The sequence below is a fragment of the Periplaneta americana genome, chromosome 1 (genome assembly GCF_040183065.1).
Source record: "Periplaneta americana isolate PAMFEO1 chromosome 1, P.americana_PAMFEO1_priV1, whole genome shotgun sequence".
Classification (NCBI taxonomy): domain Eukaryota; kingdom Metazoa; phylum Arthropoda; class Insecta; order Blattodea; family Blattidae; genus Periplaneta; species Periplaneta americana.
In genome coordinates, this window is record NC_091117.1 from 165,525,226 (window position 1) to 165,549,528 (window position 24,303).

General features: G+C 36.2%; 1 protein-coding gene across 1 annotated transcript in view; it reads right to left on the reverse strand.

Annotated features, from left to right (window-relative positions):
• Positions 1–22,521, reverse strand: part of LOC138694465 (uncharacterized) — a 119,001-nt gene extending 96,480 nt beyond the window's left edge. The window contains exons 1-2 of the mRNA XM_069818237.1: positions 22,397–22,521; positions 2,073–2,604 (exon numbers count right to left, since the gene is read on the reverse strand). Coding sequence (XP_069674338.1) covers positions 2,073–2,604; positions 22,397–22,412 — 548 coding nt within the window. The 5' untranslated portion in view covers positions 22,413–22,521. The remainder of the gene's footprint in view (positions 1–2,072; positions 2,605–22,396) is intronic.
• Positions 22,522–24,303: the final 1,782 nt, after the last annotated feature.

Sequence of the window (24,303 nt, forward strand, 5' to 3'; positions counted from 1 at the left end):
GTCATGTAGCAATCTACCAATCCATCGATTTGGATATGTGGCGTCCAAGTGGTGCAACACATTTATATCAAAGTGAGCTGTAGCTCCAAAGTGTTGCAGCCACATTACCTGACGAACACAACACACTACCTAATTAGGATGCGAACTATGGACTATGGAGAGATGTAGCGCATGCGCTGGAAAGTTATTAGGCGCAGTTCGTCCATCCACCTTACGCTGACGGCTAATGGGTTGCATAACTGTTAGGACACGAAAAACAATCCGAAGAAGTTTCGATGCCCCACAGCGCCAAAACCATTCATTTCCGGACATGGGTTCTCCCTTGAAAAATGATCATTTTGCTGTCCCGCACAGCATAATAAGCGTTGTTTTGGATCACTCTGTATAGCTAATAATTTTGAGCGGATCGCATACGACGATTGATTGTATAAGGCTTCATGACACAATATAAGAACTTCAAATATAATAGCTTTGTGCATCCATACTGATCGATAGACAAAAGAATGAAGTCGTGAGGAACGCGACACGTAATCACAAGTAACTGCTAAGTAAGGCGTATCAAAAACTGTTAAAGTTACTAACATGTACAGATAACACATTACTCATACTGGACCCACGCATTGGAGAGTTCTCCTGTACCGCATATGGTAGTTTGAACAGTTCGTATTTAGATGGTAGACTATAATCGCTACCAAACATGATACTGTTTGTTAAAAGAGCAGCTTCTCTTTTACCTCAGGCTGCAGATTAATCTTTTGCCTGCCGATCAGTACTGCCGATTTATGTACCGAGACCCAACTTTCCAGTAGGCTGCGGACATCATACAACTGCAGGGCCGCCGAGAAGGGGGGGCAAAGGGGGCAAGTGCATATGGGCCCGTGAGCAATAAGGGCCCGTCACATTAAGTGAGTCTGATCACTTTTTATTATCATGAATAATAATTATTCGTAGATACATAGGCTATGAGTACCATAAAATTTTGTAAGGACATGTATTACATAAATTTGACATAGTAACTCAACAATAGTAGAATTAATACAAATTACCACTTTATATGTAAATATTTGACTATTATATAATAGAATATCGGTTTCACGCATTAAAGTTCACTAACACGACACTTGAGGGCCCCTGCATTTGCCTGAACTATGTTCCCATCGCTTATACCGAACATGTTCAGTTATTATTTTATTGGCTTGTCCTCTTTAACTACCAACACAATATGCTAGTGGACTCTCTCAAACCGAAGTCGCAGGATCAGTTTCCTTTTCAGTACATTGTATGTTTTGCGTCGAAACTTTCGTCTTTTCGTTGTCATTTGTCTAGTAAATTCTGTTCATTAGTATATAGTTATAGTTTAACTGTACAATGGACAAGTACAGCCATAAGTCGGGAGCTGAGAAGCACAGGGAGAGACAGAAAAAATTGGAAGATATTAATATGAGTGCTAGACTACGTGAAAATTAATATTATGAAGACCGTAACAAAGAGATCAGTGATGAGCCGAAATATTTAAAATCAATTCATGCCTCTAATTTAAGGCCAACCCCACTGAAACCTATAAATCTCCTAAATAGTCTGAGGGAATTAAAACAGGACAGTTTATTTCCAAATATTTGTATAGGCATTAGAATATTCTATACAATTCCTGTGACAATTGTTGATGCTGAAAGATCCTTCAGCAAAATGAAGAAAATTAAAAAATGTATTCAGATAACAATGTGTCAAGAACGACTGAGTAACCTTGGCTTCCTTAGTCTGGAGAGCGATCTTGCTAGGTCTGTAAATTTTGATGATATAATTGATAATTTTACATCCATGATGTCAAGAAGAGTTGTTTGCAAGTCAGAAATTACTGGTGTTTAGGGATAATATTTTATTAATATAATATATTGTGCTTTAAGTTCGTATCTGTGTATGGGGTTATCTTTTATTTATTTTGCAAATAATTATTATGGTTAGAATAACTGGTAACTTGTAATTGTTACTTTTTTCATCCGGGGTCCTAGTACAGTATTGCATAGGGCCCTATAAATTCTGCCGGCGGCCCTGCATACAAGTATAAAACTTACACAGTGCTGCCATTTTTAGTTGTATAATAACTTCTGTAAAATCCATCCATGTCGTCACGATGATATCCTGTGTAATTAACTTTAATCAAATAATCTTCGTATGCTTTAAACATTCCACCATCCAAATCACCGATATTTTTTATTGCAAAGAAGTCTGTCACATTGTTGTATGAATGAGATACTTTGATGTCTTCGTTTGGACTTATTTTAGTCACACTTAAGGAGTGGATGTCCATGTCATTGTAGTGAAGGGTAATAGTTTTCGTATCTTGCAATGCTTGCATATGAATTTCTGCTGAACCACTAAATGTTTCGGGTTCTTCATCCTCCAAAAAGGGAACTAGAGATATTTTGTAGTGTACAGGTTTTGCACTCGCTGGAAGTCTGTAATTTATATAATCTTTGACACTATTATATGCTGGTAATGCCTTTCCTAGAAGCGGCGACCCAGATGTTGCAGTTGCTACCAGAAACAGCACTGTAACAGCAGTTGTTGATTTCGAGAGTGGCATTGCTGTAATGAACATTGATTCTGAAAGAAAAGAAGCATTGACATGTGTAAATATATACAAATTAGTGTTGTGGAATTTAATCGATTAATCAATCAATTTCTGTTGTAAGGTTAATCGATCAAAAATATTTAATCGAATAATCGAGTCGATTAAAATTAATCGGTTGTAGTTGACATTAATTATTAATTTAGTAATACAAACTCATACTATAGTCCCGTCGCGCGTCGCTCTAATTTCCGGCAGCCAATCGCGTTGCAGGTCGGCTACATTTAAACGTGTGCGTCTTGTGATTCTCTGATTCATTTCTTAAGGCTCGATAAATACTTAATGTAATCGCCCGCCATTTTAGCTCTTTCGTTGGCGTTCGCAGAAATCACACGAAGACGTTATTTGTCGCTCAATTATTTGCTGAATTACATTGCTTTGATTTATTATCATAGGAGCTACGACATGATAATGTTTAACGGTGTGGCAAATAAATTCCTCGTATGGTAGCTCGGCAACGTAAGAACAAAAATGGCGAACGATACTACCTACCTAGACTTTATAGAGCATTCACTTCCTAAGACGTAAGCAAAGAGGCGGAGTCACGCCGGAAATAACAGCGTCGGGATTATAAAAATTCCGACAATATTCCTCTCTCGGAAATTGCTTACTTAAAGGCATAATATTACTGTTATTTTCTAACTGCAAAGAAGGTAGCGTAGGGAAAATCTTTGCACAAACACTTCAGAAAGATATGGAGATATGAGGGCAGTGACCTAGTCTACCTCTATTGAAAGTTGAAACACAATACGAAATCCTTATTAAGTTTTATGGTTTTCCAAGAAAACTTCCACCGTATTGTCAGCTCATCTTCCTAGCATATGAAATACATACTTTTCTGGGATTCGTCCTCCTCATCCCTTACAAAATAGCCATGTCTACACTATGTGCAAGTGAGAGCGTAACTACCTTCTTCTCTGTCGGAAATCTGGTAATTCGATTACAATAGGGGCCAGTCTTCTGTTTCGACCGATTTTGATTTGCAGGAGATGCAGTTTCTGTACTGAGTTTGTATATTAAGGCTGTGCGTTTAGTTTGATAAAGGAAAAAAAATCAGTTTTCTGTGATCTGTGAAAAGTGTAAACTCCATTATGTCATATGAGAATTTGAGAGGTAAACTCAGTGAAACGTTTGGATTTAAATTGAACGATCGTAGAGAAGTGCTTGACAAAAAAAAAAGTTTTTTCGTGTTTAGTGATACAGAAACATTGTTACTAAACCTAGAGCGGCACTTAATTCGGAGCATGTGATTGCATTCACATTTTTAAAATCATTGACGAAGCAGTACCGGTATTAACTAGGTGAGTCTTCATACTTTTTGTTATTTATGTTTGTCTAAAAAATTCCCGGAGAAATTGACACAATAAATTTTAAGCCTCATAATAAATATGTTAGTAAATAATTAAAATAGTTGTTTTGTAGTATAACGATACAATATATACAGATATACAACATTTAATTCTTATGCTTATTACCGAACAAGTTACATTTAACAATAATTGTGTATTACAGTATATTAAAACATTTTTTCAACTCGTTCAAAACTCGATTAATCTATCGATTAAATTCAAATAGTTCATCGATTAAATATTTTGATCGATCAACAGGACTAATATAAATCAGTCTATAACATGTAAGCATTTAAATAATTGTATATTTTATTGCTGGTTGAGTGTTAGGAAAGACCATATGGCGTTAAGGGGACACGTAGACTCAAAACACTGTTACATGTAAATAATCACTGATCCCACAAACGAACCCACCTAACCTTACCTAACCTGATATCACAAAATATAAGGAACATTTTCTCATGATTTATTAAAGATAAGGTTCTGAAATGTTGTACTCATTTGCCCTACATTATAATTAGGCCTATGTAACAAATACCTGCAGACATAATTTAAAACTCTATTATTTTTCAAAATAAATTAAAAAAATAGTAGTATTTAAATATATATATATATATATATATATATATATATATATATATATATATATATTGCCGCTCTCACATAAGCCTGCCATCGATCCCTATCCTGTGCAAGAGTAATCCAGTCTCTATCATCATATCCCACCTTCCTCAAATCCATTTTAATATCATCCTTCCATCTACGTCTCGGCCTCCTCAAAGGTCTTAATAGACCTATACACAATTAAATATATTAACTTTTACTTCAAAGTAATATATTATTTGAATTCCTGACGAAAAAATCCAGTGCCTGTTGTTGTTCTTGTGGATCACAAGAGATAAAAAAATAATTAATCATGTGATATGCATATTTAAACTTTACGACTTGTTATCCGCAGTACCCAATTTTCAATAAAGAAGGAACATTTTTTCAGAAACCATTTGAAATATAGTAACGACATTTTACACACTCCTTTATTATTACATAAAGCAATTATATATATATAATTGCTTTCGCAAAGTAAAGTTCTTTAAATAATCACCTAAAAACAAATTTTCTGCAGAAAAATTTGCTTTATGTAATAATAAAGGAGTGTGTAAAATGTCGTTACTATATTTCAAATGGTTTCTGAAAAAATGTTCCTTCTTTATTGAAAATTGGGTACTGCGGATAACAAGTCGTAAAGTTTAAATATGCATATCACATGATTAATTATTTTTTTATCTCTTGTGATCCACAAGAACAACAACAGGCACTGGATTTTTTCGTCAGGAATTCAAATAATATATTACTTTGAAGTAAAAGTTAATATATTTAATTGTGTATAGGTCTATTAAGACCTTTGAGGAGGCCGAGACGTAGATGGAAGGATGATATTAAAATGGATTTGAGGAAGGTGGGATATGATGATAGAGACTGGATTACTCTTGCACAGGATAGGGATCGATGGCGGGCTTATGTGAGAGCGGCAATGAACCTCCGGGTTCCTTAAAAGCCATTTGTAAGTAAGTAAGTAATAGGGCTATTACTTCTACCAATCAAATCCCTGGAACTAAGTATGAGAAAGGCCTGTACAAATGTTTACAAGAAAATATTGGAAACAAACTGACTTACACACTCACAGTTGACATAACAAAATGAAAATATGAGTACCAGTATCGAGAAAGTAAAAAATGAGTATTTACATGGAAACCTCGAAATCGAATTGTCCAACATACGATTTTTCTCAATATTTTATATGTATAGTTGAAAGGGGGTTAATTAAGTCTGTTTTTTTTCTGGTAGGTTATTTTACGACGCTGTATCAACTACTAGGTATTTGGCGAAATGGTATTTGGCGAGATGAGGCCGATGATTCGCCACATGATTATCTGACATTTACCTTACGATTGGGGAAAACCTCGCAAAAAATCCAACCAGGTAACCACCCAAGCGGGAATCGAACCCATGCCCGAGCCCAACTCCTGACCAGCAAGTTATTCCTATAATAAAATTATTTAAGCTATTTCTATACGAGACCTACATTTTGAAATGAAGAAAATGTTTACTCTTGATAGTATGCTTAAAATTCTTCTGTTATCTGTTGTAAACGGATATAATACAGGTTAAACAAGGACACTCATTATGCACAGCAAGAATAACATTCAAGAAGTCTTAATATGCAGCAATTTTTAACTAAAACAAGCACGGAGTTATCTTGCAGTAGGCAAGGTTCTGATAACTTTCACTGACAAAAGTGCAAAACTGTGTAAAGGGAAATGCGCCACTTATTATTACACTAGCCTGCGAATTTCAACTTTGTGTTTGTTGCCTAAACTAAGTAATGTAATTTTGTATAATGTCGATGTGCTGAATTCGAATTTTCAATCCGTTTACTTCTATCACGTCAGGTTTGTTTGCAAAATCACTTTAAATGTGTTGTATAATTACGTGAATTTCATCACAAACTTTTTCATTTCACTTTTTTATTTCAAATGCAAAAGCAATATTTAAAAGACACAACTTGCTGAAATTATGTGTACGGTTGTTCATACATGTCACTAGAGTGCTTTTGCTTTGTTTTGACTTGTTTACTTCACTATTGGATGTATAATTTAGCACAGTATCACACAAAAAATTACACTTGCTTCTTAGTTGAGGAAGTCCTTCTGGTCCTCTTTCTTTTATTTTTGTCTTCAGGTATTTTACGCTTTAACATCCAACAATAATGAGGATGCATATTGATGCTCCATCGTCCCTGGTATCTCCTTTCGAACTCCTGCAGATCCTTGTGAAATCGTTCACCTTGCTCCTCGCTCAAAAATTCTAGATTTTCAGGGAAATAATCAGGTGAGAAAACAGAAAATGAATTTTGATACTCATGTTACAACCAAGTTCCTTGTATGCTTCAAGCATGTTAGCCACAATGTTTCGGTAATTAGGACCCTTGTTGTTACCAAGAAACTTTAAAACAAATTCGCAGAAAGATATCCATGATGCTTTCCCCTTTCCATCCACAGTGTTTTAAAATGCTGCATCAGACGTCTGTTTTCTTTTGTCAGGGCCATTAAATATACATTCTTTTAATTTGCTTCAGACAGTAGTGGAAATTTCTTACATATGTACTTGAAACAGTCTCTTTCCTTATTTAAAGCCACGTTCTGCAACACCCGACTGTGGTAGATAGTCACTGTCACTCGTCACAATTTACCTCACCACTACATCAGACTCAGATTAAAACTATTCAAGATTTTCTAGTCGCACAGTGATTGGTACATCAGGCCCATGGGGTACAGGTAAAATGGCTGACCGAATAATTGGATACACGATATGCTTTTTATTTATAGAATCGTACCCCTTCACATCACACGAACAGAAGTAGCAGTCATTACTATGGTTCCACTGCTCTCTCCAAACCATAGGTACTCCAAAAGATAGCAATAGTCTTCTGCCGTTGATCCAATGATGAAGTTCTTCAATCCATACTCTACATACTTTGTGTGGTGCCCAAGCTTTACTATGATCTCCAAGTTTGATTCCAAAATAAGCAAGATATGACTTTTTCACAAAATCTGTAAAATTACGCCTCTGCGTAGGCAATGTGTATATTTTATATAAGTTATATAACAAAAATGGTCTGGATTATTTATACATTCCCGTTGCGACATGGTGAATACTTTCTTACTGAACTGAGAACTCTCAACTTTCTACTCCACAATAAAGCTTCAAAAACTGATTTCGTTTCGTTTCCAGATGAAACACAGACTATTGAAATGTGAGAGAAACTAGACGAATTGAGTTGAGTCTCTCACCAAGGTATGGTTGACATTTCTATCTCCCACAAATAAAGATAATGGCAAGGCTGTACATTATTTCACCCAAACTTCCTTATATGCTTGCACCCTCTATCTGTTAAGAAACATCTGTTATCCTTGATTTTCAATATAAACATCTTAAAATATGTTGAATACATTTAGTTTTCATATATTAACACACTAAAACTATAGTTGTTAAAGTATTATAGTTTAAATAATTACGCTATAAATTGTCGTAATATATTATAAGAAAATTAAAATAACAAAAAAAAAATGGAACGTGATAGGAACTTTCTGGCTTCGAATTTGACTTCAGCATGCTAAAAATACCCTAAAAACATTGAAACTTTGGAGGCAGTAATTTCATCGCAGACTAGTGTTATCGGAGGTCAAGGCATTGCTGGCATTGGTCGTTCTTATCCTACGTGCATTATGGAGTTTAAGTTTGTGGCAACAGCTGTAGATCGAATCATGTAATAGAGTGGACACAGTCGGTTTGGCGCTCTCTAATCACAATTCCTTCTAATTCCTGTTTTCGATTAAGTGTGATATGCCGAAGAAAAATGACTAATTATGGTGAAACACTTTAGAATATTTATGTTATAATAGTGCATTATGCAACAAGCCTATAATGGTAGTAATTAAGACGCGAGTATGTTTGTTTATGAAACGAGCGCAAACGAATTTCATAATTTTCATACGAGCGTCTTAATTAGCATTATAGGCAAGTTGCATACGACTTTTTGTGCTCGACCATATTTTTAACTTGAAATTATTCATAAGTATTCATGTTATGGTTATGTAAGTGAGGAACGGAACTGACCTGAATTGTGAGATGTGCGCAGACGCGAAAGTATTGATTTTTTCCGAGGCACGAATGTCATTGACCTTGATATAATCTAGAGAATAACATGAAAAGTAGTCTTGATATAAACTGGAAATTGATTTAGAATTGAAAAACGAGATGACAAATTGAATTTATTTGAATATTATTTACAATTAACGCTAATTATTATAGTAACAGAACATAACCTTCTGCGACAGTATTGGATTTCCAGCCTCCGTGACTTTTCGCTAATTGTCTTTCGATTGCATATCCGAGAATAATCGATACTTGCAGCTTTATAATGGTACAATGGTGATTTCTCATTGGCTGAACAACTGAATTATAATGAATAGATGTACTTTAATGAGGTGGATTAAAGGGCTACTACCAGGTGTATAATTACTACATTTCGGCATGGTCGAGCATAAAATGACATACAGTACTTTCTTATACGCACTCTTGATAGTGATTCGTCCGTCGGATGGCGACGTTAAGCCTGACGGCCCCCTTGATGCTATTCGACAGGAGTAGGCTACGTGCCGGCACCGGGTTTCCCCTTCTCCCTTCCTCACCTTCATAATCATCCTCACACATTCCCTTCACTACACTTACACGAACATTTAACATACACTCACCCTAGTACACGACATAACTCTTCACAGTTACGGTACCCATCGTGCATAACGTGACCCGCCGAAGTGGTGTGCAATTTGAAAATGGGTCACAGTCCTGCCATCTATTCGCAGTAAACGGAACGTGAATCACGCAAAGTGAAGTGGGTAGGCATTAGACACACACACACACACAAACTTTTTCATAGGTTTTATGCATATATCAATAATTCATCCATTTATCACATTTTACCACATATGTTTTTGCTTGTATTTTATTTTCATGAACTACAATTCGAAGATATATACATAAATGAAAGGATACACCGTGCGCTCATATATCAAGATAAAAGTCTGTTTTCTTCATTCTACACAAAGGTACTTTTAAATATCTGACTTCATTTTATACTTCAGCATCACAATCCTATTCTTCTTACAATGAGAAAGTAAAATAAATTTCGGAAAACGTATTATGTGTCTTTCTCGTGTTAAATTTACTAAAATATATTATTTTACTCTGAATTAATCTTAGGAATTAATTGCAGCAAGGTCTTTTTTATTATCTCATTATACAAAATACAGAGAGAGTACTACGATCCTGTTAATCGACATAGAATTTATCCCGAAGGACAGATTTTCAACATTATTTACGCAGAAAAAGTGGCATTGGCAACCTGTTTCCTATTTCATACTTTCAGCCATTTCTCTTATATTATTATCTATTGTTATGTATAGGTTCTGATGATTTCAAATTAATTGTTTTCTTATGTTTAGTTTCTGTGTTGAATATATAATTGTTGGTTTTTTTTTTTTTTTTTTTTTTTTGTATAACATATTTTCTGCAAAATCCACGTAAGTTATTTTGGGATACTTACTTACAAATTGCTTTTAGAGAACCCGGAGGATCATTGCCGCTCTCGCATAAGCCCGCCATGGTCTCTATCCTGAGCAAGATTAATCCAGTTCCTACCATCATATTCCACCTCCCTCAAATCCGTTTTAATATTATCCTCTCATCTATGTCTCGGCCTGCCCAAAGGTCTTTTTCCCTCAGCTCTTCCAACTAACACTCTATATGCATTTCTGCATTCATCCATACGTGCTACATACCCTGCCCATCTCAAACGTCTGGATTTAATATTCCTAATTGTTAGATGAAGAATATATGCGTGCAGTTTTACGTTGTGCAACTTTCTCCATTCTCCTGTAACTTCAGACCTCTTAACCCCAACTATTTTCCTGAGCACCTTATTCTTCAATACCCTTAACCTCTGTTCCCATCTCAAAGTGAGAGTCCAAGTTTCACAGCCATACAGAAAAACCGGTGATATAACTGTTTTACAAATTCCAACTTTCAGATTTTTTGACAACAGGCTAGATGACAAACGCTTCTTAACCGAATAATAACAGGCATTTCCCATATTTATTCTGCGTTTAATTTCCTCTCGAGTGTCATTTATATTTGTTACTGTTGCTCCCAGATATTTGAATTTCTCCACCTCTTCAAAGGATAAATTTCCAATTTTTATATTTCCATTTCGTACTATGTTCTGGTCACGGGACATAATCATATACTTAGTACTTTCGGGATTTACTTCCAAACCTACCTCTTTACTTACTTCAAGTAAATTCCCATGTTTTCCCTATAATTATATTCATTGCCATTATATTAATATTCATAATTATTCATTGGTTATAATCAATGACTATAAGTAGTCATACTGTAGATACCTATTATTGGAGAAAAATTCGTTCCGACACCGGGAATCGAACCCAGGACCCCTCAGCTCTTCGCGCTGAGCACTCTTTTTCCATCTGAACTATACCGGGACCCGATTCACGGCGCCGGCAGAACTCTCCTCCTTTTGTAATTTTGTATCATCAATGGCCTACTACCTGTATTTAAGACATACAAGCCGTGTATACAGGAGCGCATGTTTAAATAACTTTGTGGCCATTTTCGACAATAGTTTATGAGTTACTGTTAACATTGATATATAGGCTTATTTATATTCATATATGATGCCTCGCCGTCCTTATCAACTCTAGTTTCGCCCTCGGTAGCGCAGTTGGTATAGCGCTGGCCTTCTATGCTCGAGGTTGCGAGTCGAGGTCGATCCCGGCCGAGGTCGATGGCATTTAAGTGTGTTTAAATGCGACAGGCTCATGTGAGTATATTTACTGGCATGTAAAAGAACTCCTGCGGGACAAAAATTCCGGCACACCGGCGACGCTGATATAACCTCTGCAGTTGCGAGCGTCGTTAAATAAACCGTAATTTAATTTAATTTTTAATTCAACTCTAGTGCTGTGAGGCGCCAAAAATGTTACCGTGAGAGGAGGCGATCTGCTTGCAAGACCGTACTGCCGATACACGGCAGGAGTGCCAGTCTCTTAGAAGGACTCTCTCTGTGACATAAATAGCTGAAGTTGAAATATACGAGAGAGACCTGTTTTCACTTACACGTCATGAACAAGAGCGGTCATTTCAAGATGTAGATAAACACATGAAACAACTGGTATTTATGTCCTTAAAAATAACATCAGGGGAAGAAGAAATGAGTTCTCTGGCGGAGCTCTTAAGAGGCTTTTGAAGCTTAGCCTACCCAAAAAATTTGAGTTATTATACCTAGTAACAGTAGACCTATTAGTGCGTAATAACCAGGCTTCGAGATTTGGGACCCGATACAATAAGTTTACTGTGCATGTGCTATAGGTTGTTGACTCGCTGCAGGTAGCGAAAGGTAGAGATGTGTTGAGGTAACAACGTTGCTATTTAGAATACAGTACTGTAGTATGGGGAAACACACACATAATGTACATTCTGAAAGTAAATATATATTACACAATGACAATGTCAAATGAATGTGAAAAGCATTTATTCTCCTGTCTTTTGTAAGCATCTGTGTTTAATTATACACACTGTTAATAGTGGAAATAAGCATGTAGCAATTTTAATTTCTTCATTTATCCTATTGGTCGTCTTTAGGAAGTGCAGTTACAGTACCGAATTGCAATGTATTACAAGATACATTCTCAGTGTCTCAAACGTAAATCTTTTTCCGTTATCTGCCAAACACAGTTTGTACTGTGAAAATCTGCGCTCTACGTCGCATGACGTGATAGGAGCAAAACGAAAAAAACGTAACATTGCAGTCTCTAAGAGACAGTCCTTTATTTTCGGGTGACTCTATGTCCACTAATTTGCTATTTATATTACACAATGTTTCATATCCGTTAATTTTACATAACATTGATTTCCACTTCTGTTTTAAACGTTCAGTAACCGGTTTACTTGGTGTCTCATTAATTCTCTGTGTCATTTCCTGAAATAATCTGAGGGCTTCCGGCTCTCTTGCTCTGACTTCTCTAACCGTGTAATAGTCTGACACAGTTTGAAAATAGGTTTGTATGAAAACCAAATTATTCGTCAGAACCTTCAAATCCAGAGCGTTTTTCTTTCCGTAAGCTATTTGTTGGCACTGTACGCTTTACCACTATACTCAGTACGCCGTTATGCTGATTTCCCACTGAACTACTCTATTGGGTCCGAAGTCTCGAAGCCCGATAATAACGATGTGTCGTAACACTTGGTTTCACTCCGATCCTTCCATATATTAAGTTCACTGTTGGCAGTCATTTCAGGAGAGGCTTGTGTCAGACCCTCTAAAGGCATGTCTACGACCTTAACTCGCAAACTTGAGGGGGGGGGGACCGGAGAGGTGATATCGATTCGCTACATCTCTGTAGAGTCTCACCATCACAATAATACTTAGCGCTATTTTGGTGTTCTGTGAATGCACTGCGTTGTTGAGTGTTAGTTTAATCAAAAGTGTATATGTGTGTGTTCTATATTACGTTTGTGTAAAATGGCTTGTACTGAGAGAACATTGAGGTCATTATTAGTGAATTAAAAGAGAAACCGTTTTCAAGTTAGACGTATGAAACAAAATGTGCTTACAAAGATAGGTGACCGACACATTTACATATTAAAATAGCGGATGGAGGAAGACAAAATGGAAATTTTCAATTCTCATGGTATAAGAAATATTCTTGGCTAACAGGGTGCTCTGAGACAAATAAGTTATATTGTTATACCTTTATTCTGTTTGGGGGTGAAAATGAGTGGTCATCATCTTCTTGTGGTGTCTGTGTTACAAAAAAAATGGTAGAAAAGCCAAGAAACATATTCTCTATAAAAAGTTATAATGTAAGCAGATTTTTTTCAGACTATCCAGTATTTACACCTTAGCTTCACCACTGATTGAGTTACTAGTGATGGTGTTAGAGGGAATTGTAATTTTTAACACATAAACAGACATTTTATCGTATTAATAGGGTGGAACTTAGAATGGAGCGATTAAGAATGATTTGTTTGTTGGAAAGAGTAGTCCTGCTATGCACATGGAAAGGTGGAGTGTCCCATTCAGGTTAGGATAGATTGACATTTTAAGTCGGCTATTTAACTTTGTTGTATCAACTGCTCGGTTATCTGACATCGGCAGAATTGAGGGGTATAGATGCAGAAGAGACATTATCTACTTTTTAAAATATTACAGAAATGAAGAAAACTGATAATTGCACAAATACTTGTGCAATTCCTGATTTAATTTCACTAACTCATTAAAATTTGATGAAAACGTTTATACCCTTAGGTTATAGTTATAAAAATTATTAGAAGTAAATGCATAGTAATATTTTAAAATGGATAATGTCCCCTTTGAATGGAAATTATGGATAATGTGCCTTTTGAAAAAAAAATGGTTTTATTATAAAAAAGAAATGAATTTGCATTACAAAACTGCATACAGCATTTTAATAGAAATATTCAAATGCTAAAAACTGGAGCATCTCTAATAGCTTCATATATGGAATCATCTTGGCTGATATCTTGATCTAGACCTGCATCAATGATGAACTTTAACAATTTTAGCTTCTCGTCATTCCGCCAATCTGCTTCATAATGCTTATTTAGAAGATTATCAACATTTTCCTGTTAATATTTTTTATACTGTTGCCTTTGATGATTATAGGAAGTGCTAAGTCACTGAACGTTTCCCTGGCGTACAGATGGATCCTTGTTTATAAAATGGAGTGACACGAAAATGGTCACCTTAATTTGTATTCAGTAAATATTGGTATTTAAATTCGTGTGGTTATCTTTTTTTTTTTTTTAAACTACAACATAACTACAATGAATAAGTCATTCAAGTTTACCTTGCCTCCTTGGCTTAGTCACGCTTCCACTGTCCAGGTGTCCTCGATCTTTTCCTTGTTACCCCTCCCACAGGTACAAGTTCCATTTGCACCGATTTAATTTATTTTAATGACTAAAAATGAACACAATTATAATAAAACTCACACTCAAAGGAGTTCAAATTGATCACAGCGATACTCCTGCAGTCACTTTTGTTGTTGACATCATGTGACTCCATTTATGTTTTGTATTGGTGAAGAGGATAATGTACCTCTAGCAACAAACTGCTGCATGGATAGTGTCCCTTGTGTAAAATTCGCTATATTTAGTATGCAATCTAATGGGGATAGTGTCATTTTTTACGCAAAATACATGTATGTAATGCGAGTAATTTTACGGCTGTCGCCGTCTCCCGCTTCTCAACTTCCAGGTACTCCGGTTTTGCCAATCGCCCATTTGTAGACCCCTGCAGACCATATCCTCCTGAACCTCCTCGCTCCATTTTTTCATTGGCCTTCCTCTTCTCTTTTTTTCCGAGGGAGTCCAGTTGAAGACCTTATTAGGCCAGCGGTCGGCTGACATTCTCTGGAGATGCCCATACCATATCAGGCGTTTAGTTTCCACTGATTGTAAGATATCTCCTGACACCTGCATTATATTTCGGACATCCTGATTCCTAATGTGGTCCATCCTCGAAATTTGACGACTACGGCGCCAGTAATCCATTTCTAAAGCCAACAATTTCTTCTTCATCCTATCTCTCATTTCCCAAGTTTCAGATCCATAGGTACATATACTTTCTATTATAGTTTTATATATACTTGTCTTAGTTTTCCTGTTACCTTGTCATTCCACAGGAGTGTATTTAATTGTCTTATGGCCCGCTTTCCTTGACCAATCTTATTATTAATATCTTCATCACTTTTGGCCTTACTGTTGAGGGTAACACCCAAATATTTGAATGACTCAGAATTTTCTATTTGTGTATCCCCGGTATCTAAATTTACCTTGCTGCGACTACCCACAACCATGTATTTTGTTTTCTTGAAATTAATTGGTAGGCCCCCTTCCTTATAAGCCTCACACAATTTACGAAACATATAGCTGGAATCTTCTTCATCTGCCGCTATCAGCACTTGATCATCAGCGAAATGTAGGCTATATAACGTATCTTCCCTGACTGGTACACCCATCTGACCACATTTCTTCCTCCACTATTCCAAAATTGCTTGGAGATAAATCTTGAAAAGAGTTGGAGCAAGTGAGCATCCTTGGCGTAGGCCTTTTGTAACTGCGAAGTCTTCTGATAAGTGGCTTCCTACCTTTACAACACTATACATACAACTTCTAAACGATGAAGGTTTACTTGCAGAATATGGTAGCAACAATAACTCAATTTGAAAAAAAAATAGTGGATAATGTACCTTTTGCATCTATACCCCTCAATTGATGATAGTGAGATTGTACAGTATTTCATGAGATGAGGATTCGCCATGAGAGTATCTGATATTCACCTTAAAGTTTGGGAAACCTCGGGGGGGGGGGAGGGGAAACAAGCAGATAATTAGCCCAAGCGGGATTCGAGTCAAACAAATTGATAGCTTGATGAAAAATGAAAGGAAGAAAGTACTTATAGTCCCGTCGTTCTAATTTCCGGCAGCCAATCACGTTGGAGGTCGGGTACATTTAAACGTGTGCGTCTTGTGATTCGCTGATGAAGACATTATGAATTTCCTAAGGTTCGATAAATATTTAATATAATCGCCCGCCATTTTGGCTCTTTCGTTGGCATTCGCAGAAAGCACACGAGGACGTTATTTGCCGCACAAATTTTTGCTGAATTACAGTGCGTTTGATTCATTATCATAGGAGCTACGACATAATGTTTAACGGTACGGCAAATAGATTCCTCGTCTGGTAGCTCGGCAACGAAAGAACAAAAATGGCGAACGATACTACCTACATACACTTTATAGAGCCTTCACTTCCTAAATGTAAGCAAAGAGGAGGAGTCACGCCGGGAATAACAGCGTCGCGACTATAGGTACGGAATTTTTTTAAGTTCCAGATTCAGCGCATTGCGCATGCTCAGTGCTCCAAAGCAATGATACACACGAGATCGCTTTGGCAGTTATTGAAATTCATTTTACGTAGATTGTTGTCGTAACCCGAAAGGCATTTGGAAAGATGCGATGAAAATTGATCTGTTATTAATAGTAGATGAATGTTTATAAATCGTGCAGTAAAATGGAATGGTGATAAACGGAATTAACCTGCATAATCCATTAAAAAAACTCTTTCCTCAACAGTATCCGAACCCTGCACTTTGTAGTCTGCGAGCAAGCACGCTAGCACAGAATTATCGGAATGCTTGTGATGAATTTGTTATACTGTATCGTGTTTGTTTAATAATTACTCTTATGGATTAATTTGATCTTATTTTCAGATCAATTACGTGCTTTTTGCATTAGATGTGAATACCTACCTGTAATAAATACCATTCAAATAATACTGGGTTGAAACTCATTGTTAAATCGTTGTGGTGTGAATCGTGCTCTGTAAGGAGCTTCAAGAAACGGGACATTTTTTTCTAAGACTGTACATTTCCTCTTCAAAGGCACTTACTTTGAACCCTGCAGTTCATCGTTAGCTATTTCAAAAGCTGCTTAAACCACTCCGCTCTCTTCTTTGTGGGCCTGATGGATTTATTAGACGAGAACGCAGCTAAACCCTGCATTTAGCAGTCTACATACAGTTGTGATTATTTATGTATAACTAATTTATTCTATAACATTTATAGGTATTTAAAGACGAATCTCTGATACAGAACAATTTTGTCAAAATCAGGAGCAGATTTAGAAAAGACGTTTATATCACTCTCCCTGAACTAAGGAATCAAAATTTTGTTCCCATTTCTCAGAGAGGTAAATATACGAAGATCTAACAAGCAAACATTCTCATGGGGGCAAATAAAAAAGTTATTTTCTTTTCTTCCACCATGTTAATAATACCAAAACAAGTGCTTATACAAATTTTGGCCACTCGAGCGCAATTACGAGGTCCGGAAACATAGTGGAATGAGTTTCTTGGAAGGTGAGGTTTTCCCTTCGCCTACAAGTATTATCGCCGCGCTCTCATGGTTAACATTCGGCAGGTATTTGAGCGGCCTCGTGCATAACATTCGGCAGGTCTTTGAAATTTAATTGCATTATTGTTTTCAATTTCTTATGTCGCCGCTCCAATCACTCGCCTCAATTTCAATATTGCAACCAATAACCTGCTTCCATTATTAAATGACACCTACTTGTCTAATCCACGTGGACTAAAACCGAGGTTGCAATGTCTTGTGCTGAGGACGTACATTAAGGTATGTGATTAAAAATTATTATTAAAGAGTTATATTAAGAGTTAAGAATGTCAAAGTATATGAAATAATAATAATTATAATTATAATAATAGCCATTTAACAATAGGCTATAACAAACTAGTGCTTTTCTTATCGAGGAAATAGACGTGACAACGTGACGCTTAGAGTGAAACCTACAGAGCAACAATCGGTCGGCAAAATTATGTTTTAAAAGCACACCACACGTTATTGTATGATGCAGACATGTTAACCATGAGAACGCGGCGATAATACCAGCACTAGTAACGAAACAGAAAACCAGGGTATAAAGATGGACTACTGATAATACTAGTATTTCATATTTGTGACACATTGATGTAAGTCATAATCAATTTAAGAATAGGCTAACGAAATATTTTTCTAACAATTCTTGTTAAGAATAATAGCTGTTTCAGGTTTCTCAAAGTTTAATGGATATATATATATATATATATATATATATATATATATCCATTAAACTTATATATATATCACAGATAAATATCTAAATTATCTCATTATTATTACTACTACTACTACTACTACTACTACTACTACTACTACTACTACTACTACTACTACTACTACTACTACTACTACTACTATTCCCAAGAAACTAGTTCGATTAATTAAAATGTGTCTCAGTGAAACATACAGCTGAGTCCGTATAGGTCAGTTTCTAGCTGATGTTTTTCCAATTCATTGCGGGCTAAAGCAGGGAGATGCACTATCACCTTTACTTTTTAACTTCGCTTTAGAATATGCCATTAGGAAAGTTCAGGATAACAGGCAGGGTTTGGAATTGAACAGGTTACATCAGCTTCTTGCCTATGCGGATGACGTGAATATGTTAGGAGAAAATCCACAAACGATTAGGGAAAACACGGAAATTTTGCTTGAAGCAAGTAATGCGATCGGGTTGGAAGTAAATCTCGAAAAGACAAAGTATATGATTATGTCTCGTGACCAGGATATTGTACGAAATGGAAATATAAAAATTGGAAATTTATCTTTTGAAGAGGTGGAGAAGTTCAAATATCTTGGAGCAACAGTAACAAATATAAATGACACTCGGGAGGAAATTAAACGCAGAATAAATATGGGAAATGCCTGTTATTATTCGGTTGAGAAGCTTTTATCATCTCGTCTGCTGTCAAAAAATCTGAAAGTTAGAATTTATAAAACATTTATAGGCTATTACCGGTTGTTCTGTATGGTTGTGAAACTTGGACTCTCACTCTGAGAGAGGGACATAGGTTAAGGGTGTTTGAGAATAAGGTTCTTAGGAAAATATTTGGAGCTAAGAGGGATGAAGTTACAGGAGAATGGAGAAAGTTACACAACGCGGAACTGCACGTATTGTATTCTTCACCTGACATAATTAGGAACATTAAATCCAGACGTTTGGGATGGGTAGGGCTTGTAGCACATATGGGCGAATCCAGAAATGCATATAGAGTGTTAGTTGGGAGACCGGAGGGAAAAAGACCTTTGGGGAGGCCGAGACGTAGATGGGAGGATAATATTAAAATGGATTTGAGGGAGGTGGGATATGATGATAGAGACTGGATTAATCTTGCACAGGCTAGGGACCGATGGCGGGCTTATTTGAGGGCGGCAATGAACCTTCGGGTTCCTTAAAAGCCATTTGTAAGTAAGTACTACTACTACTATTATTATTATTATTATTATTATTACTATTATTATTACTATTATTATTATTATTATTATTATTATTATTATTATTATTATTATTATTATAACTATTTCTTACCAATGTTTATTATTGTCACACTAAAATTACTTATCCAACTTTCATTATTTACTTTCATGTTGTCTTATGGTCTAGATATTAAAGTAATAATTATGTAAGCAATTGTATTCAATTAGAATTAGTCTGGCTGGGCGGAAGAGAAGGCCTACTGGCCTTAGCTCTGCCAGATTAAATAAATAATAATAATAATAATAATAATAATTATTATTATTATTATTATTATTATTATTATCTTAGTTAATAATTCGTCTACAGAGGAATTATCAAAGCCTCCCTTATTCGTTTTTATTTATTTATTTATTTTATTATTATTATTATTTATTTATTTATTTATTTTTTTTTTGCTGAGAGGAGGTCCAAAGGCTTGCACTTCAGCCTGAGGTTTATTTTGCTCACCACTCCTGTTTTGTAAATGATAAGTCGCCGAACGGCCGCGCTCTTATACGAATACAGCACGCTGCACCTTGAATTTAACCCGGAATGTAGTTATGATGGTGACATGTTAAGAAATGATGGCGAAAGGAGTCCGAGATTCAACGCCGAAAATTACCTAGCAATTTTGCTTGATTTGATTGAGGAAATAATTCGGGCCGCTCGTTCCACAATCAGACATGCACAGCAGTGGATTCCCTCATCCATACTCGCCAGTTTAATCGATTGTGTTTCAAATTAAAACAGTCAAGCAACAGACAGAACAAAATAACATGAGTATAACAGCGATAGAAGTCCTCCGCTGTGGAGTAATGGTTAGCGCGTCTGACCGTGAAACTAGCGAGTGCAGTTCAAATCCTGGTTGGGGGTTTTCTCTCAACCAATTGAAGTAGAATTGCTGGGTAACTTTCGGCGTTGGACTTCGGACTCATTTCGCTATCATTAATTCACATATCCACACCATAGCCTTGGTTCCATTCACGGTGCGGCATGCTGTACGTGTACAAGAGCGTGGCCGTTTGGCTACACATTCATTCACAGAATAGGAGTGGTAAGCACAATAAGCCTCAGACTACAGTGCAAGCCTTTGGGTCCCTCCTTCATAAAAGAAAAACAACTGATACAAGTTTAACTATCGTAGGCTACCCATGTTTTACTTGTTTTCATTTAAATTACTTGTTGCTGATTCATGATTCCTAATTATTTAGCATCGAAGAAATTGGTGTTAGCAACATGGTATTTTTGGTAAGATGAGACCGAGGATTTGCTATAGATTACCTGACATTCGCCTTACGGTTGGAGAAAACTTCTAAAAAAACATTCTGATAATCGGCCCAAGTAACAATCCAACCCATGCCCGAGCGCAGCTCCGGATCAGCAGGCCACGTGAACTACGCCGGTGACTGATTCATTATTATTTTAAAAGTTTTATTACAGAGCAAGTACCTGTTACACTTTGTTTTTTATAGTTATGGTAAAACACATTCATAATAATTTTAATGAAGGATGCATAAAACTTAATTTTAAAGGTGTACGATGTTAGATGCGAGAGGGGAGCTCCAAGCATGGTTGGCTTAGGGCCTCAACATCTTAAAATCTCTTACTACAATTATGTTTAAGCAGTCCTTCAGAATTTTTGCAGAACAACTACAACTACTTAATGTTTAGAAATACTAGAGTATCGTAATTTTATGATACTTACTTACTTATTGGCTTTTAAGGAACCCGGAGGTTCATTGCCGCCCTCACATAAGCCCACCATTGGCCTCTATCCTGAGCAAGATTAATCCAGTCTCTATCATCATATCCCACCTCCCTCAAATCCATTTTAATATTTTCTTCCCATCTACGTCTCGGCCTCCCCAAAGGTCTTCTTCCCTCTGGCCTCCCAATTAACACATTTGCTGACACCCTATATGCATTTCTGGATTCGCCCTACGTGCTACATACCCTGCCCATCTCAAACGTCTGGATTTAATGTTCCTAATTATGTCAGGTGAAGAATACAATGCGTGCAGTTCTGTGTTGTGTAACTTTCTCCATTCTCCTGTAACTTCATCCCTCTTAGCCCCAAATATTTTCCTAAGCACCTTATTCTCAAACACCCTTAACCTATATTCCTCTCTCAGAGTGAGAGTCCAAGTTTCACAACCATGAAGAACAACCGGTAATATAACTGTTTTATAAATTCTAACTTTCAGATTTTTTGACAGCAGACTGGATGATAAAGCTTCTCAACCGAATAATAACAGGCATTTCCCATATTTATTCTGTGTTTAATTTCCTCCCGAGTATCATTTATATTTGTTAGTGTTGCTCCCAGATATTTGAATTTTTCCACCTCTTCGAAGGGTAAATTTCTAATTTTTATATTTCCATTTCGTACAATATTCTCATCATGAGACATTATCATATACTTTGTCTTTTCGGGATTTACTTCCAGACCTATCTCTCTACTTGCTTCAAGTAAAATTCTCGTATTTTCCCTAATCGCTTGTGGATTTTCTCCTAACATATTCACGTCGTCCGCATAGACAAGCAGCTGATGTAACCCTTCAATTCCAAACCCTCTCTGTTATCCTGGACTTTCCTAATGGCATACACTAGAGCAAAGTTAAAAAGTAAAGCTGATAGTGCATATCCTTGCTTTAGCCTACAGTGAGTTGGAAACACATCTGACAGAAACTGACATATACGGACTCTGGTGTACGTTTCACTGAGACACATTTTAATTAACCGAATTTTATGATATTATTAATATTTATCTTAATATTTCGTTAATGTTAATCAGTGAAACTAATAGAAGCTGGTAAAAATAAGAAAAATTTGATGACCAATACCTGGCAACCGAAGCATTCGGAGGAAACCGTCGGCTGCTTTGTTTGCCCCGAATCTCGCAGAATAAAGCCTTACAAAACTTAGCAAAAGCAACTTCTCACAAACAACCAGAAGTTGCTTGGTGCGATATGAGGGTATAACTTACCTGGAAACCTGCGGTGTACTGCAGTCTGTTATCTATCTGACCAGGAATCGCCGGGCCTCTTCCTGTAGTAATAACAAACCGGATTATCCTGTATCTCCTCAAGACTTTGTGAGGTTTATCGTCATGTTGCGTTATTCACGTGGCCTTGATTTTATCGTGCGACAACCGGCCTCGTCAGTCATCCCCTCATATATCTTGGTTTTATGACAAATTGGTGTCTAAGTAAATCAGATAATGCTTATTATTAGCATTTACGTCTAGGCCAACGTAGTGAATTTATAAAAGGGCAATTTCAAGGAAGGTAGAATAGAAGGTATTGGTCACAGGGAACACATTCCCCCCCCCCACTGCTCGTGATGTCATCTACCTTCGAGGCTGCAACTTCCAACTTGCCCTTAACTAAGGGAAGAAATGCACTGATGATCTTTGCGATACTCATAAAAATATCATTTTGATCCCAAGCAATTTTCCGAATACAGTATTGTGAGGTTTTTAGAGCTTGTGGAACATTGTTAAAATCCTTATATTTTTTAAAATGAAGATATGACAGTAATATATAATATCTATAAGAAAAATATTATATTATTGTACCCATATTAGTTGGTAATTCTTAATTTTCTTCCCTGTTTAACAGTCAGTTGTAGATAATCATCTTTTCTGTCCTTGTTGGCGTTTGTTGAGAACTTTCATTGTAATGAGTGGTTGAGCAACATTCAACAAAGATTGAATATACACTAAAAAAAGTTTCCTTTAGGATATTAGCAAATGTTTGTGTTAGGATTTTACACTTGTTTAGCATAGCTCCATGGTACTCCTCAAACCACTTTTCAAATTTTTAAATCACATGAATCCAATCAACAGAAGGACGAAAAACATTTCCTCTTGAAACACACTGTAGCCAATCGGATTTCTTACTTTGAGTTTTTTTTTCTTCGCCATAGAAAATGAAAAAATAAAATAAATAAATAAAATCCTACTAAAAAAGGTATTTCACATAAAGAAAAATTATAAATACATAAACAAGTAGAAGTTAAAAGAATTTGAAAAGATAAATTGCATATATTTACTGGTATGTAAAAACTCCTACGGGACAAAATTCCGGCACACCGGTGATACTGATAAAACCTCTGCAGTTGCAAGCGTCATTAAATAAACCATAATTAAAAAATGTTTTAAATTGCATATAAAACTAATATCCTGAGAATCATTCATAACATATTTGTAGCATATACACATTGATATTTCTTCTATCTGTAGGATAGATAACTGGCTAACATTTCAATTAATTCACTTTTTTCAGAGCTATTTACTTAAAGACATCTCACTTCTTTGCTTTCACTGTCATTGCTGACCCTGTCTACATGTTTTAAATCTTCCAACAGACCATCAAGTGATTCAAGAAACAAATCATGTTTACAAACCTCATGCTGTTCGGTTTTGCGACTATTAGAAAAATCGAAGTCTTAATTCATTGCGAAATTGCGCCATTTGCTTCTGAAGTTTCGTGGATTACAAGTGTGATGTGATGACTAGGGCTACTCAGTCAATAAAATAGAATGTCTTCGGTTCCTTTGTGTGAGTGCTGCATAAAATTGTTGATACATTTCAGTCAATGAATGTTCCCATCATTCCAGTGTGGAACATAAGGCTCTCAGAAAACTCCTACATCGACTTTTCTTTGCGAGCTCCTTGATACCAACACTAAAGTTCTGTTGAAATTCTGAAATACGTGTCGCAATAATTGGTGTCAATATCTTCGCTCAT